At 39.7% G+C, this 18,319-nt stretch overlaps 2 protein-coding genes across 2 annotated transcripts in view; both read right to left on the reverse strand.

The window, feature by feature from the left end:
• The window catches only part of ret (ret proto-oncogene receptor tyrosine kinase), a 30,027-nt gene extending 26,101 nt beyond the window's left edge, over nucleotides 1-3,926 (reverse strand). Inside the window, exon 1 of the mRNA XM_066678542.1 lies at nucleotides 3,801-3,926. Coding sequence (XP_066534639.1) covers nucleotides 3,801-3,864 — 64 coding nt within the window. The 5' untranslated portion in view covers nucleotides 3,865-3,926. The remainder of the gene's footprint in view (nucleotides 1-3,800) is intronic.
• A 4,074-nt stretch (nucleotides 3,927-8,000) lies between these two features.
• si:dkey-192p21.6 (uncharacterized protein LOC565246 homolog) overlaps nucleotides 8,001-18,319 on the reverse strand; it is a 36,093-nt gene continuing 25,774 nt past the window's right edge. Inside the window, exons 12-18 of the mRNA XM_066679868.1 lie at nucleotides 18,148-18,269; nucleotides 17,144-17,267; nucleotides 15,550-15,636; nucleotides 14,620-14,697; nucleotides 10,513-10,583; nucleotides 8,619-8,731; nucleotides 8,001-8,444 (exon numbers count right to left, since the gene is read on the reverse strand). Coding sequence (XP_066535965.1) covers nucleotides 8,263-8,444; nucleotides 8,619-8,731; nucleotides 10,513-10,583; nucleotides 14,620-14,697; nucleotides 15,550-15,636; nucleotides 17,144-17,267; nucleotides 18,148-18,269 — 777 coding nt within the window. The 3' untranslated portion in view covers nucleotides 8,001-8,262. The remainder of the gene's footprint in view (nucleotides 8,445-8,618; nucleotides 8,732-10,512; nucleotides 10,584-14,619; nucleotides 14,698-15,549; nucleotides 15,637-17,143; nucleotides 17,268-18,147; nucleotides 18,270-18,319) is intronic.

Below are 18,319 nucleotides of genomic sequence, written 5' to 3' on the forward strand. Positions count from 1 at the left end.
ATAGTGGATTACTTCCACACCAACTATGGTCAAAACCCATTGCTTTTGTCACCATCCGTTTTCATGGGATGACTTGTCATAAAATAAATGAGATCCATTTTGCGGGAGGAGCTGCCAACCATCCTGTGTCTTTAATGAGGGATTTTAAGCCTCATCTGTTATCAGAGCTGTGTGCTCTATTATTTTACTGGCAGTATTTTCCCTTCAGAATACAAACACAGAGTGTTTGCCCAGAGCTCTGCACACCTGCTGCACACCTGCCCTCTGACTGCCGCTCAGAGACAGCCTTTGTTTTCTCACTGCCAGGAAGCAAGGCACTTCAGGATCATCACCAACAGGAGCTTTTTCACAAAAGGAGAGTCTCAAAAAAGTGCTTAAAACACACGCACAAACCAGTGCTTAATTCCATTAAAGACATGATGATGTTCAATGATGTGCTCATGGTATTTTGTAAGGTCTGAAACCTGGAATTAAGCACAGATAGGGAATGTCTTTCTTTGTGAAACCAACTGATATAGGCCTATACCACAGGAAAGAAGTACTGCTGTTTATTTACTATAACCCTGAGACAAAAGGGAGTCGTTAAGATTAGTTAATTCTAACTAGTACATCTCACACATCTGAAAAAAGTAAGTGGTAAGTGAATGAAATCAACTCATTATTGTGAAACAATAAATATAAAATATCAGATTTATCAGAAAATGCATTTCTTTGATAAACAACAGACTTTATATTAAACTGAAATTAAAATGCACAGAAGCCTGTTTTCTGTAGTATCGGTACTGTCTCAAAATTCTTGCAAGCAATTGTATTAGTGCTAATGACGATCTTAGCTTGAAATCAGAGTTGGAAAATAATTTTACCCTGGCTCCACCTTGTACTGCATGTGTGTTCAGGGGTACAGACATGCATGGGCTGAACCTGATTGTCTTTAATATCCAAATTAAGTGATTCAACATTGACATCAGACCACCTTCATTTCAAAAGGCTTTGCTTGAAAAGGATGTAATGAGTCATGCCGGGTGACATACCAGCATTGTGTATAAAGGACTTAAATAAAAGGCACCAAGAGTCTCTTTTCCAGTCAACGTTGAGTCCATCCAGCATCAGTTTCCTCCTCTCCCAAACACTGTAGCCCTTTCACTAGGCTAGACATAATGATACACTTTACAAGTAGTTATGATGAATCTCCTGGTTTTATATGTGGTTTTACCTTCAGGGCTTTTTCATGAGGAGATATACCTTTCCAGAAATATTGCTGACTCCAATGTACTGGTTTACACACAGATCTGTACGTATAGAAGTCTATATGTATGAGGCCTCTTGATGCTCCAGGCAATTCTGCTCCTACAGCATCTATACTAATGTGCCCCACTATTGGACTTGCCATAATGTAGCCTGCCATAAAGTTTGTACTGGTGTTCCACAATCATGTCCAGAAGACATGAAGTATTTTGTATTTTAGAAATATTGCTGCATCACAGTCTTCAAAATTATGTCTGATCTTGGCTCCAAAACGCAGCAGTGTCCCACAGGAAAGCTGAAACATCCTCAGTATCCAACACAAAGACCTACTAATGTCCCATCTATCCAAGCCGTTCAATCTGGCAGTCCAGCTCTGGTCTACATTCCAGATCTGGATGTAGTGCCAGAAGCAAATCCATTTAAACATCCTAACAAGCTTCTCTCCTGTTTTTGTTGATGATGCAGCTCCTGTAATTCTTGCTTACGTCTGTGATTAACTCTTATCTCTAGTTATAGTTCTAGTTATGTTCCTGTTTCTGGTCCAGGCCACTAATATAGCTACTAATGTAGCACAGCTCCTGCAATCTGTCCTCTTCTCCAGTCCTTGTCGCTGTTGCTATTCCAGATTTCATTCCTGTTCTGGCTCACATTCCAGACTCCAGGCTCCAGAATGGAACCAGTTCCAGGCCTTATTACTGACCTGAGCCCATCTCCTGGTGCCCTCACTTGCCTGATTTTTATTCAGTGGTCCATATTTGTCAGTCTCTTCTCTGTTCTATTGTTCAGGCTTAAGGGGATGTGCGGTAAGTTCAGTGTTTCATCATGGGTGGATCCCTGGCTCCACCCTGTTGTGGACTCTTCTCTGCTCTTGACATGTCTTGCCTAATTCTGTTGATTACTTACTTGTATAAAGTCTTGCTTTGCATGTGTGTACTCTTTTGTTTTCTTTTATCCCCACAGAGATTCTCCTCAGTCAGAAAGTCCACACTTTTTCCTCCTGAGAATCTTCTCCTAATTCTCTCCTAATTTTATTTAACCACTAATTCTTCTTTATTTCCTCCTTTTCTTAGTTTTTGAAGTGTTTTTATCTACCTGGTTTGGGGTATACGTATACTTAAAGATCTCATTCATTTCAGTTACTCACTTGAGTTCACAAATATAAACCTTACAACAAAATGACAAAAACATTAAGTATATGTCAAATCACATTTTAATAGAAAATACTGAAAAAGGCCAAAATTTCATTAACTCAAAAAATAATATAAAATAAAACAGGGCTCCTATGCAACCGTAAACAAGCCGCACCTCTTTTTTTTAAAAGCACACAGATGTTTGTAGACATCAGTGACTCGGTGGCTGTGTGCTTCTGTCCCTGTACCCTTGTCTGAACTTACATTGCAAAACCCTGACCACACATATAAGACTGAATTATTTAATAGCGTCAATAAACTGCAGTATGATATCCTATACAACAATACAAGATTAAACGATAGGTTCGTTGGCCTAATTTGGACGGTGGATTATCCTTCCTAACCTAAAACAAGCTTTCAAAATGGTACTCATTCGTACAAATTCAGTGTTTTCTATGATGTTAGAATGTAGCGTTTTCAACTTTGTAGTAGGACTCTGATGGCACTACAAGCTTAATTTACCATGTACTCATTATTAGAGTCCCCGATCAGCCACCGCTCTCCATCACATGCCATAATGAGGGAATGTTGAAGTGTAGCCCTCATGTACATGCACATACAGTCGCATGCTGTCTGAACGACCAAAATAGCAGAAAAACCCTCTGCTATGTACTGCTTTTGCCTGCATTAAAACTGCACCAATGTGACTGTTCTGTTTTAATACAACTATCCACATGCTGCCATTTAAAAACTCCTGAGCTATGAGTTGGAATATAAATATAGTCATTTTGAGAGGGGAGTGTTAGTACAGTTGGACAGAGGGTTTTAAATGGGATTATAATATTATGATATATAACAGTGCACATATTGCCTGCAGGGACCATGTGGCCCACTAGCTCACAAGTCTAATAATGCAGCTTCTCACCCTACAGAAGAAACCAATCCCTTAACATTCAGGAGGAAAAATAACGGACAGAGATAGTCTGGAATGCTTTTACACAAATCTAGTCTCTGCAATGCTCAAGGAAATATGAAATGCAGCGACAAACTGTGTGTCACCTTTTTCATAACCACAGTGTGCTAGACTACTGGACTACTCTGTTTATTTACTGCAAAGGTTATAGGACATCAATAAAATGTTTTATTTCCAAAGCATTTTTGGGAAAATAAAGCCAATTTATGGAAATCACTTACTAACTACTAAGATTATTTAATGGAGGTATTATCAACATAACTTAGGCACTGTAGAACTTGTTTTACTTGTTAACTTTGAGAGAGACAAGTGTAAATGCCCCATCTTTGCGAGACAGAGAGTGGTGTGAATAAACACGCAGTTTAATCCCCACAAAAATTAACCCCAAACATATCTCTGCACCACATCTTAGTACTGAGTTTAAAGATGAAAGAACCAGACCTGATTTTTACCTTCAGAGAGGAGTAAGAGGACCACAACGACGTCTCCCCACAGAGAACCGCGCACCGTGCCCATACTTATCAGTCATAAGTGGGGATTCAGAATCAACAGAGTAAAGCAACTTCACCCACTGGCTTCCTGTGTGGGTTTTGGTTTAGGAAAAATAAAAAGACCCGCAGAAATTCACCCGTTTAACGTATCGCGACTGAGCCAAAAAGTCCGTGGTCTAAGTATCCCATTGACGAGTTGGTGCTGGTCAGTGCGGCGCTAACGTTAGCTGCGTAGCCTCCGTGTGGCGATGCAAGAGGAGGAGGAGGAGGAGGAGAAGGAGGAGGTTCAGACCACACTCACATCCTCACACAGCATCACACAAACCAGGCTTCCTCTAGAAAGTCCCACACACTCATCAACACAAACCTGAAATTACTGCCGGACAAGCAGCTTAGTCTAAACAAATGACTTGGACTACAGCACATCACTGACACCCACACTGTTCAGGCTGAGAATTCTTAAGATGACTTTCCACAAAAGATGCATTTAACGCTGTAAAGAAAAAAAGCTGCAGTGAATTTAACTAATTCAAAGACGGATTACATGTACATTAAGCCAAAATATTAATATATTCCAATATAAAAACAACCTACTTGTGGTGATAATTACATTAATTCCTGGCTGCAGGGAATAATAACATTGATTCATGTGGAAATATAATCTTTGGAATCATGAATGTTGATATTTTAATGCAGTGTTCTTGGTGTGTGATCATTGGAACAGTATATTCTGGAAATGCAAGTTTATTTGACTTTGCTACTTCAGCTTGCTGAATCAAAAACATTTAAATGCAATGTCAAACTGCAGAGGAATTAGCCGCTCTGATTTCTGTACAGTGGTTGTGAAACCCATTTCTAAACCATAATCTGTAAGCGCTTATCCAACTCAGGGCCACGGTGGGTCCTGAGCCTACCTGGAATCATTGGGCGCAAGGCGGAAATACACCCTAAAGGGGGCACCAGTCCTTCACAGGGCAACACACACATTAACATTCACTTTTGAGTCGCCCATCCACCTACCAACATGTGTTTTTGGACTGTGGGAGGAAACCAGAGTACCTGGTGGAAACCCATGCGGACATGAGGAGAACACACCAAACTCCTCACAGACAGTCACCTCAGACAGCAGGAATCGAACCCACAACCTCCAGGTCCCTGGAGCTGTGTGACTGCGACACCTACATGCTGTGCCACCGTGCCAATCCCCCCATTTCTAAACCACAAATATAAAAAATACCATGCAAAATCACCAATAAATCTTCATGTTGGTAGCTGGATGATCGACTCAAAAGTGTCCAGAGATCTGAATGTGTGAGTGTGTGTCTCCCCTGTGAAGGACCAGCGCCCCCTCCAGGATGTCTTCAGTGATTCTGAGTAAACTTTCAAAGAACACAGTCAGTGTTTAAATTTCACAAATTTATCCTAAAGTCAAACATGTGAAAGGAAATTAACTTTTGTTCATTGTATCCTCATTGACATGTGAAACATACCCATATCAGATTCTTGGATAGCTTTAGTGTACTGAGAGAGGTCTCTCTCTCTCTCTCTTTCTCTCTCTTTCTCTCTCTCTCTCTCTCTCTGAGGTGCTCTCTGATTGGCTCTCTAAGTCGTTTGTTTGCCTGTGGGTTTTCCCGCCATCATTCAGATAAGTCTCGCCTCAAACACTGTGACTGGATAGTTTTGTACCACTTGTGTTTTATGATTGGTTTATTACACGGCCTGCTTATTATTAATGATATAGTCCAATCCCAGCTTAGTAGGGCGGAATTTGTCTGGATACGGGCAGAAAATAAAAGTCCATTTCTCTCCGTAGAGAAGGGCGGCCATGATGCACTGGACTGAACCTAGGTCTGAGCAAGCACCAGTTCTTCACACGATGGTCACAACGATCAGTGCCTGCACACTGAATCGACCCGCAGTGAAACACATACGAGGTGAAATGGCTCTGTCGTGAGATTTATAACAGGGCCGTGTATTGTTCCAGTGTCTGGTCCAAAAACAATGATTCATGGTGTCCACCAGGTCAACGTTTTTTCATCCATGTCAGTTTTAATGGAGACTGACAGACCCAAGCAAATATTTTAGATTAAATATTTGTTAATTTCACAAAGTGAACCAAGCACTTAAACAGTTAAACCTAGAAAGAATTTTAATTTCATAAACACGCAATATTGAGCTATACCTGCATTTATGCTCAAAAGTATGTAGACATCCTTAACTGAATTCATAAAGCACACCCCTTATCAACGAAAGAGAAACATTCTGATTATGACAAACAAATGTCAGTTAAAAATAACTAACTTATGAACACAAAGCATATTATATGTACCGAATAAACTAATTGTATGTAATTATTGATTTATTATTTTTTTAAATCATATTTTATGTTGGTCCATATTGTCCGACAGAAAGGCATTGTTTACACAGCTTTATGTAAAAGGGCACATAACTAAACCTAAAAGGTCTGCTTTATCAAAGCTCAGATTACTCCACAGCAGACACACAAAGGTATTTTGAGACATATGATCAATGCAAATCAATACAGACTAGCAAATGCAAAGACAGATCCATCATATATAGGACCACAATGAGTTTCTTTTTTAATGTGGTTGTATTATTGCATCATTCAGTGATATGAGCTTATTCAAAGGATAGCATTTTTTAAGCATTTTGGCTATTGTTATTGTTAATATTAACAGTATTAGATTTGCATGTATTATATAACATCATATAGGATAATGTTCAAATGAAAAATGCATTTCCACAGGGACTAATAGGTATAATGATTAGTTACTTTCCTAAATCAGCTGACCAATTTACTGCCATCTTTGGGGCAGCCCAGCTAATGTGTGTAATTTGATCACCTTAAAATTAAAAGCCTTTTCATGAATTGAAAGAACACGAGGCCTTTGATATAATTCAGAATGAACAGTTATTCAGCTTTTTTAATGGATTATAATCGTATATCCCTCTGCTAACAGAGGAACAACCACCTAAAAGCTTTTATTAATAGTCCCACATTAAGAAACTCTCTGACTTGAGAGAGAACTCAAATGAGAACTCATAGGTAGATCCTGACCAGCCCTTATAGTGGTTCCCTGTCAGGCCAGAGTTCAGAAGTGTTGTCAGATATCTCTCATTCTGATTTAATTTATCCAAGTCACATTAAACAAAAATGTTTGCTGGTATTGATGTGTGTTTTATTGGATGAAGGGCCACTTGCAAACGAGCTCAGAAGCTAGCCGGGTAATTTCTCTGATTTCACATTAGTGTGAGTCTGAAAAGTGTTGGTCTTATTAGAGCCACTCCTTGGTGAGCAGTCCAGCTTGACCCCCATTAAAGAACTGTCAGCTGAAGAGCAGATGGTACCCACTCTCTGTCTCACAGCACTTGGGGGGTGTCTATGGCAACCGATTCATAATGGCCACCCCTGAAGTGGTGGAATCACTCATTCTAATTTGTTAAGTACCACTTCAGTCTATTTGATTTAATCAGTACATTCAGGGCCTTACACAACGGACATCAAATAAAACATCCCAGGTGTCTTTGGAAGACAGTAAATCAGATGTCCTGCTTTCACCACAGATACCTATTTACTAATTGAATCATGGAATACTATGCATTCAGTTTTATGGACCAAACTAGCACATCTAGTCTAACTGGGGTGCATTCATTGGAGTGGGAAAAACTCCATTTGTCTACCTAGGTATTCAATCTACATAGAAAGTATATAAAATGTAAAAAAAGAATGAAAGAAAATATTGTAGGAGAATGATTTATGTGAAAATCCTAAATACAAAGCTATGTCATCTGAATTTTGATTGGACAGACCATGAATTATGGCTATATACTCAGCGAGAGTTTACCAGTACAGTCTCCACAGACTGTAACACATTAACAACTAAGCCTTCCCCAGTAAACAATCCATTCTGTGCGTTCTTCATATCACTCTGTATTTAAAAATCAAACGTTTTTTATTTACATTTTAAAAATTAAACAACAACAACAAACTATTTCAGTTTGCAGTGTTACACAAAACAGATGTTTGTGGTTGTAGTCAAAATTAAATTTGCATAATAGGAAACATCCTGTATTCATGAATCAAATTAATAAATTTTAACTTTTAAAAGACTAATTAGCATATGTTATAACTAACCCCAGATTACAATGAAAGCCAATGCTTGAGTTTAAATGATAACATTAAGGCTTTTGATTGAGTTGTTCATTAATGATATTTGTATGGGTTGCTTTTCTAAAACACTTCAATAAAACATTTCAAATACTGCTAAAATTATTTTGCAAAAAACAACTGAATCAATTCGCGTGTCATGCCACTCTTCTCTACATAACAGTGTGTTTTGTTCTGCTGTGTATGACCAAACTAGGGACATGTCCAAAAATTCTGAAAAAGCAAGGTTTTAAATCAGATTTTGAGGAAGAATTGTTTGCGATACAGCAGATAGGCAATGAAGATCCATATTGCAGTGCCCCATAGACTCTGGAAGAGTTTCTCCCAGTGACTATCCTGGAAACGCATCTCCCAGCTGAAGGGAAAGTAGAAGCCCAGAAGAGAATGGCCCACATAGACAAAGATTGAGTTCATTCCTATAAAAAAAGTTCACAGTAATGAAACAGATTGGTTTATCATTGAAATTTCTTAAAAGGCTAAAAAGGTAGACAATTATTTAGAGTAGGCCACTAATTTTTCTATAGCTTGCTTTATAAGTACAGGCAAACATAGTTTTCTTATGGTGACAAAATAACTTTTTTTTCACTTACCTGGATAAATGAAAGGTTGGCCACCCCACCACCCTTTGATGTCAACAACAAAGTACATCACACCAAGCAAGACAAAGGACATGGAGCCCATGCAGGCTACATAGGACAGAGACCTAGGAAAAGAAGAGGACCCTCAAAGAAATGAACTCAAAGTGCAAATCCTTACAACAGTTCTATGTGTTTTTATATCCAAATTACATTATCATTACTTTCTTTCTTTCCTCTGGATGTATATCTTAAGTCATCTTGCTTGAGTCATGGAACATGGGAACCTGGCTTGAATTTTAGCTTTGGTCTGTTTGTTTCAGTGGCTGAACCCCTGTAATAGAGGGACATAAAATGCGTAGATAACCACAGAACAGTTAACTGTATAATGTACTTGATGGAGTCAGTGATCACACTACAGTAACAGGGAAGGCACCACTGTGTAAGATAAAGAGATAAATAATACAATATAGTACAGGGTAGGATGTGTCCAGAGAGAATGGTTATAAGTATCATTAGCATCCAGAGTGAATCCTTGGCCCCTGCTCAAAAAGCTAAGGCAATGCCAACAAGTCATGTCCCTGTCTGTTTTTAAGTGCCAGGATGTTGGATGGAATTTTATCTAAAGGAAAATGGCTGCATCCCAGAGTGCTCCAGCAAGCATCGTATATGTCAGCTGAAGCAGAGCCAAAAATGACTCTCAGCTCGTGGTTAATTACTTTTAGAAATCGAGACAGACGTACTCTGTGGCTCAATAAGCTGTGTGTGATGAACTGCTTATAAAACTTGTTTTAGACGTACATGGATGGAAAGAATACACTGCAAATACACTGGAAAGATATGGCAAACATATGACAGACAAAAGGCATCATCAGAATAGGTGTGCCATATTTTAAAAAAAATATTAATTTAATGGCAATTTAAAAAAATTTAATGGCACTGTCTGTGCTATCCAAGACATTGTTAGCCTCTTAAGGTACAAACAATGTAAATGTGCTCTCAGAAGTACAGCGTGGTCCAATATGAAAATGTGTTACTTATGGTCCAGTTAGTTATTCAATTCAATTTCCCAAGCACTGGGCATTAATAATGTCTTGAAATTTAACTGTGATTTGTTGAAAATTTGTGTACCTTTAAAAATGTATAAGATATAATTTATAACATAAATGGCCAACATTCATATCTCTGCATGTTTCTGTGCAATTACAATACACAGTACAGGTTCACAATAATTGGTTTTATTCAGTCTTTTTATAGCACAAGCAGTTGTTCAGCACTCTAGAAATACTAATGACGCTCATGAAATGCCCAGAGAAGTGTTTTGTACTGTAATTTATTACCTTAACAATGACTTGTCATGTTGCCCACCCTTAATTGTGACTTACTGCTTAAAATCCCTTGAACTCCCAAGCCAACAACATCCTAGGGCTTATTATTTAAAAAAAAAGAGAGTGGAACAGACACCTGGCTCTGCTGGCAGGTCCTGGGCATTTAAGAGAGGTATATGGGTTTAATTCCAACCACAATATTGAAAACACTGTGTCACTGTCTTGTGAAATTCAGTGTTTACTGTGGTCATGCCTCGTCCAGTGAAGGTTATGGAGTGATTTCATTGTGCTCTCTATAACATTGGTAAGGAAGAGAGGGCTCTGGTCATGATGTAGAGTTCAGAGTATAAAACTGCACTCTCTCTCTCTCCTTCATGGCTGTTAAGTAGGGATCTAGCTGAAGGATGTATCACCCTGCTTGTCTCACTCTTCCAATAGCAGGGGTGATTATTTACAGGCCGATCTGTGGTTAAAGTAAGTAAACGCGTGTTTTAGCAGCTCTGATTTGTGCCTACTAGAGACTCATCCTTTCTTTAGTGTGGAGAGAAACGGCTGGATTTAGAGGGTCAGGAAGCACTTACCAAAGGTTTTTATTGACAGGTATAAATCCTTCGTCTCGTGTGCACTTAGAAAGGATGGCCGCCAAGATTCCCTGAGGGTCAAAATGAAACAGATTTCAAATCAATGCTGAGCCATAAAGCAAGCACTATCGGAGAGCAGAGACCTGCAGCAGCACAATGAAGCGTCCAGCAGATTAGCTGACCATCTGAGACTACAGCCACGTCAAATCCTGTTGGCCCCAACACAATGATCGGTTTCACTAGGGAGTCTGGTACATACCAGGCTAAACTATTTGTCTTGTGGGCAACAGGTTAGCTTTCGATTATATGGGTGTACTTTTAAAATCTGAATATAACTTTGAAAATTCAATTTGTGACAGTTTTGATGAAAGCCAACAGATGCGAGACTCTTGGAAGAGACCATGGAACATACAAACGTTACAGTTTTGATTCCCAAACACAGTTATAACTGATTTATATTTAAGAATTTATAGTGCATCACTGTCATTATACCCTGATCAGATCAGGACTTTGCCTATTCCCTAATACCACACTATTACTTCCCTGAGAATTCTCTGCGAATATATCTTTATCAATAAAAGCACAACTCCTCTGTAAATATCACATGAATTTTTTTCAAAAAATAAAATGCAATGGTTTAGACAGATTCAACAAAGTATTTTGCCTTGGCGAGGGAGGACGTATCAGCGTCCAAACCTGCTTGTTAGAGGGATATCCATCATTTGTATAGATGACAGAATCAATGGTGTGGAAATAGCCTGGCTGGCTCTAGATTGAGTCTCCAGGCTATGTAGGCAGGATGTGGGACAATTGCTGCTATGTGGGGCAATCGCTCAATTTCAATCTCACATTGTCGACCACTGATCGTTGAACTTTAATTAACTCAGGGCCTTTGCTTATTAGGACACAGGGGCACAAAAGCCTCAAACAATCATCTCACAATCTGCAGCAGGATTTATGCAACAGCGGCCAGCCCAACTCTCTTAGTGTATGGTTTATGACTTTGTTGATGTGGTGGCAGACAGTTATGCACATGTTTAACCAGGAAGAAACCTCATGTGTCAAGAGTGCATTAACCATAGTGGAGGGCTGTTCAACCTGCAATGTCTGCTCAGACCATACGGCTCTCTGGAGATGGCAGGGATAACTGATTGTCGTGCTTGTGGTGTGTCTTTAAGAGCCTTGCTGCTTTTGGAAAGCTCAGTCATGTGCTCTGCGGGTCAATAAATATCTTAATCCATATTTTTCTGTGGCTGTCCAGAGCAGAAAAAAAGATTGTATTTCCCAGTAAACTCCTCATAAGGTATTTCTCCATCCCTCATGGCCCTCAACAGCAGACAACTCAAACTGCATCCACAATTCCTGTATGTGCACTGAACTAGTCATTATCATCAATTATCAAAATCACCTCCACCCTGAGTGATGACATACATTCTGAAGACAATTTCAGGACAAACCTCCACCTCCACACTCTGCGTTTCACAGTGGAGGATCTAGCAGAAATGAATGGTGGGAGTGTAATGTTTTACTGTTCGCTAGTTTGTTTTATCATCATAATGTTTTTACTGTTGGCTAGTTTATTTTATCATGCTGTGCCTCTAGGTAAAGTGGAATAGATCTCCCCTCATTTATTTCAGCACCCTGAGCGCTATAGCTCCGCAGTAATGGCCAATGTGGTTCAACGCAAAGCCGTAATGGCCCAATTTGTCATAGAGGCTGAGGATAATAAAATTTAAAATACTGGGATCAGGCATCTGCTAACACTGGTTTCACAACATGCTCTCTCCTCACGTACCCTACTATGAGAAGTAAAAAGGGTAAAAAGAGACCAAGAGGTCTCTATGTAAAGAAAAGAATTATGTGTTAATGAAGTGTTGTTTTGTCCAGTGACGTTATATTGCAAGATGGAGGTTGACAGTGGAACTTGTAATACCCTTAGAGACATATTCTTTAAAGCACTTGCTCAGTGTTCATGAAAATACAGCAAACAATACTCTCACATCAATCTCTTAAAAATCAAATCACCCATTTAACATTCGAATGATGCCTCTTTTATTGCTATGGCTCATACTGCATGATCCTGCTTGTTGCACTGACACCAACAAAGGGTACTCCTGATTTTGAACATATGGAATTTGCTGCCTATCAGTGCTGGTCATGAGAAAGTAACAGCTCCAGGAAATGTCTTCTTGCTGGATCCTGAGACTGAATAATAAAGTTCCTCTGAGACCTGGTAAGATTCAGGACAAAACGTCTGTGCTGGACCTTATGGACAATGTTTCACAAGCCCGTTCCTTGAGGACTCCTGCTGCTTCTAGTTAAGTGATTTCCCTTCTCTAACACCTGATTCAGTTCATTGGCTACTTTTTAAACTTTCTATGAATTGAAGCTGAGAAGCTGGGAAAATGCTAAAGGTCGTATGGAAAACACATGACTGTATTTTTAAGGGCCTAGCACAGCACCATTTTTAAAAAACTGTTAAAAAATCAGTTTGTTGGTATTTTTAGGAGAGTTCTGATGATTCATACAAAGCCCTTTTCTGATATTCTTTGCTTTATTCAGTCACAAAGAAATCTCCCTCTGGTCATTTTGCTGCTGAGCTTAATGCCCTCAATCTGCCAGACAAAAGCCTTCCATCAGCACCTGTGCTCTCTGGAGAGGGCATTCCAGAGACTCTGCCACCACAACCCCAAAACAAGCCAGCAGCAGAGTTTCCATGCAACATAGTTACCCTCTACTGTGCACAAAAAAGACATTTAATTTAAATGCCAAATCTGTGACTAATTCTTGTAATGCCTACATCTGAAATAGTGTCTGATATATAATCACTCTGATACGAAAACCTCATAACCTATGACCTTCAAAATCTATTTTTAAAACCCTTTATTATGGACTAACCAATGAAATGGTTCCAAAGTTGCTTACAATACAATCTTCTTATAATAACACACAGCAAAATGAGGAGAGTTTTCTCCATTTATTTTATAGTTACTATTTTGGTGAGTTTTTTTACAACAACAATAATAAAGACAAACATGGGAATGTGGAAAGATGATAGTGTGTTTACAGGTTTAAAACACTCACAAGCCCCTAAATGGAGTAAATGACTGCTGAACAACAATGTGTGGACTCTGCTCACTTGTTTGTACTGCGGGCTCTTAGAGAAGGGGACATCTCGCATAACCATTCTCTTTCCCCAGGGGACAAAGGTTTATATGCCCTCCCACACCACACTACCACCACAGCATATGCCCCTTTTGCTTTCCAGACCACCCAAATGGAGCTTTAAATCACCAAGCTGCTGCCTTCTTCCCACCATCAAGCCAATCTTATTATTGTTTAATGCAAAAGCATATCACTGCATCTGTACTCTATACAACAAGATGATTTGGACAGACAGCTTCATTCTTATGGAACATCCTAATTATAGAGTCTATAGACTAACTCACAATTGCAACAGAGTTGAGTTATTTCCCTAAAATGTGTACAAAGATGGCAACGGTGGAAAAAACAAGACTGGTAAACAGAGCAGCTTCTCCACTTCATGTGCTATGTAACAAATATGTAACATAAACACCATACTTTATACACAGACCACCAGAAATCCACAGCTACATGAGCCATCCGGTCCAATCCCGAGAGGGGTCCGATACCAATCTCTGCCTGAGAACCCATTCTGTGCATGTACAGACAGATCATATGACGTCCACCTATTTCATTCTCTGTCCACAACTACATGCAATATAACTCCTACAGTGCTGTTAGGATAGTGGATATGTTTTTGATATCTTCATGTAGAGCTCTGACGCCTTATGTATGGAGTACAACTATTCCCTCATGTGCACTGCATGAATATATAAACAGCTTTTGGCTCCAAAATTATGAGAATAACATTTGTCACAATACATAAGAGATATTTATCTGTATAAACCTGTATAAAATACATCAAAGAAAAAAGAGCATTTCAGTATTTTTTCTGCAAATTATCCAAACCTACAAAGCTGTGCATTTTCAATTTAAAGAAATAACACTTTACAGTTTATATTGTTTTATAGCATTATTTTTTTGGTAGGCTGCATAGTAAATTATCGTATGGTGATAACCTACCAGGACGATGGCCCATACAGCAAAACGTATCAAGATACTGTAGTTCATTTTGCGGAAGAAGAGGAAAATCTTCCCTGCCTTCAGGAATAAAGACACAACACAGCTCAGTGCATTGAAAACAAAACAAATAGTATCTACCTATTGAAACAATTCCCTTGATATTCATTTGTGACATTTCTATTATATTTCTTCTGTTCATGTTGTAATTATTGCTATTTTTCAGTTGCTTGGTGCACACTTACGCCTATAACACTGAATGCATTAAAAGTAGAACTAGTTAAAGCAGCTCTGAGTGTCTGCTGGAGAATGGTGTTCATGAAGTGCTGCACTTGTGTTCTGCTGGCTGTGGTTTGAGGCTGTGAGCGGATGTGCTGGTTGTGTCCCTGACATGGAGCTCAGGTTTCAGTGCTGCTGTGTGTCTGCTGATTAATTTGGTGATGACGAATGTGCCTCAGCCGAGGACGCGCTGGCGGAGGGACACAAACGCAGAGGCCGACACCTGCCGTGTTCTCTAAGACATGTTGATTGACTGGCTCGCCGCTAACTGTTTTTTGCCTTCACCCCTTAGGGACTGAGTAATGTGTCCAGGTTTCTGGCGGGTTCTCAGCAGCAGCTTCCACACTGTCACTATCAAAGACTGAGAACATTTTCAGTGCTATGCCAGAGAAAACCGCTCTGCAGACCACTACCCTACTGTGCTCTGTGGCCCTGAGAGAAAACAGCTGTCTGGCTGTGGAAGTGGTCAATCAGTCCAACTTCAAAAACAACCAGACTCTTTCATGAGTGAGAGTTTCGAGCTTTCTATTCATTTCTATTGATTATCTATTTATTGATCTTCCTCAACACCTGAACAAATCTTTATAGTACAGGGGGCAATTCAGTGTAGACAGAGGTGAGATCTCTCTTTGAATCAAGCTGTGAAAAACTTACTTGCATTCCAAAGAATCCCATGACAACAGAATTGATGGTGCCCAGAACACCTTCTGGGTCAAAGGGCTGAGTCGTATGATACAGGGCCTGAAAAAGTGAACAACAATCGAATTGCCCTTAAAATCAATAGATGCACAACAGAATCCTTTGATGTTACTCCACAGTATATTGTTCATCTCCAACAGCCATTTCATCTTCAACAGCTCAATGTATTAGACACACAATAATTTTGTATTCATATCAGTATCGACAGATATTTTGCTAAAAAGATCGGTATTAGATTATTACATTTGGCTGATCTTGTAAACTGATATATCCCAGAATGACCCTGAGCTTATGTGCTAAATAGGGTTTAATTCTGCATTTTACTGCCTTTGAAACCTGATACAAATATGTACCAAGTAGATATAAAGGAACTGGTATCAGCATCAACAGATTTTTACATCAATCAGAGATTGGCATTGACCCGTAATACCCATACTGGTGCTACATTTATTAGGGTTGGTATTAGGAATGAACGTACACCATTCATTCATTATCTGTTACCACTTCATCCTGTTCAGGGTCACAGTGGGTCTAGATCCGACCTGGAATCATTGGGTGCAGGGCAGGAATACACCCTGGACAGACGACTAGTTGTTCACAAAAGCACAACACACATGCAGCTATGGGCAATTTCACAGAGCCAGTTCATTTACCAACATGTGTTTTTGGAAATTAGAGAATGCGGAAGAAACTAATGATGAGAAGAGAAGAGCACACCAAACTCATCATAGACAGTGGCCCAAGGTGTGTTTTGAACCTACAATCCCAGCACCCTAGAGTTGGGTGGCAATGACACTAACAGTTATGTCAGCATGCCACCCACTGAATGTACAAACAGTGTCTGTTAAAATGTATTTTGTTTGCTTTGTAAGTATTATTTGATACAATAAAGTAAGTGATAAAACTAGCAAAATTTCATTTATTCATTCATTGTCTGTAAGCGCTTATCTAATTCAGGGGTGCGGTGGGTCCGGATCCTACCCAGAATAACTGAGAGCAAGACAGGAACACACCCTGGAGGGGGCGGCACTCCTTCACAGGGCGACACACACTCACACATTCACTCACACACTCACACCTTGGGACACTTTTGAGTCGCCCATCCAGGTTGGTCTGGAGTCTACCTGAAATCTTGGATCATGGACAACCATGTGAAAATATGAAGATGTGTTTTTTTTAAATCTAAGCCACTGTTTCTCAACCCTGGTCCTAGAGGCACCCTGCCCTGCACATTTATTGTTTTCCCTTCTCCCAATACACCTGATTCAACTAATCCGTTAATGAACAAATCCTTTCAGAGTTGCTGTAAGTATTTTAAAGCAGGGAAACCACTAAAATGTCCGGGGCAGGGTGCCTCCAGGACTAGCGTTGAAAAACACTGGTCTAAAATCCTCCACGTCTCACTACGGATTAAAGGTTAGAACCGTCTGTGCAAGCCATGAAACATTGATTTTGCAGAGAGTGCATCAGTAACTCTTAAGTTTCAGTCTACAGAACAGGTTGCCAGAGGGGCTGTTTTTTTCTTGTTTTTTTGAGCTATAGATCTTACCTTGCATGTTGGGTGCCAGTAGATGTTGTCTCCTAATAACCATCTATCTACATATGCAGCTGCTCCTCCAGTGCAGTTAGGGTACAGGCCATTATCTCCTATACCTCCAGCACCCAGATATCCACTGTTAAAAAAAAAAAAAGCAATCTGTAATTTTAGGCTGTCTGGTGTGGGGGCACTCTAGTGGAATGAATGAAATAGATCCATATATGGCTTGGAGCATAGTTACTTTACAGTCTTTATATATATATACATATTTTGGGATGCAGAGTAATAACATAATGTTTATGTACTATGGTCTGGAAAACAAGGGCATTGTCTGCAAAAGAGCAAATGTACATCCACTTTGAAAGACTACAGAGTAGCCCATGTTTGTGTCCATGCCATTATAGAATCAGACAGAATGAAAAAGAACATAAACAAGAGGAAAAGATAGGAGCGGCGAATGGAGAGCGTAAATGGAAGAGTAAAAAAAATACAGGAGAGAGAAAAACAGGAGAGGGGGAGAGGGGAGCGAAAGAAAGGGAAAGGAAGATGGATCCTCTGCCCCTGCCTCCTTTTAGTGCACATGACAGACTGAGATTGGCTAATTATTCCCTCTGAAGCATTTGCCACATACTCATAAATCACCAGGAGTGTCTCATAAGAGCAGCACAACACACACTAACCTGCTGGCACACACACACACACACAAACGATTCATCAAGTCACAGTTCCGTGTATATGTCCCCATGCAAAGTACAAAAAGCACTGTACAAGAGCTGCATACTTCAACAACCACCTTTGCTCTGATGATGATGAACAGTGAGAGTGACGTACCTGTCGCTTACCTGATAATGTTAACATGATATATGAATAATATGACAGACATATGACTGTAGGATCAAGCTCAAGGATGTAGATAATACACGTGTCAAAGACACATTACACTCAGTTTCTTTATTGCATGTGGGATTTATGCAGGTGTTTCTGTACTGGAGCTGGTGTGTTGAACCATAACTCACGTGGGGCAGTTAGGCACAGGCAAAAGAAAGGTGACGCACAGCCACAACACCTCCAGCAGCAAAATGAATATCCACTCAGGCCAGAAGAGCAGAACATCCTGAACAGGCCCCCACCAGCGGATCTGAAGAAGATCAGCAGGCAACAAGCTGAGTCAATTATTACCATCGCATT

The sequence above is a fragment of the Hoplias malabaricus genome, chromosome 8 (genome assembly GCF_029633855.1).
Source record: "Hoplias malabaricus isolate fHopMal1 chromosome 8, fHopMal1.hap1, whole genome shotgun sequence".
Classification (NCBI taxonomy): Eukaryota; Metazoa; Chordata; class Actinopteri; order Characiformes; family Erythrinidae; genus Hoplias; species Hoplias malabaricus.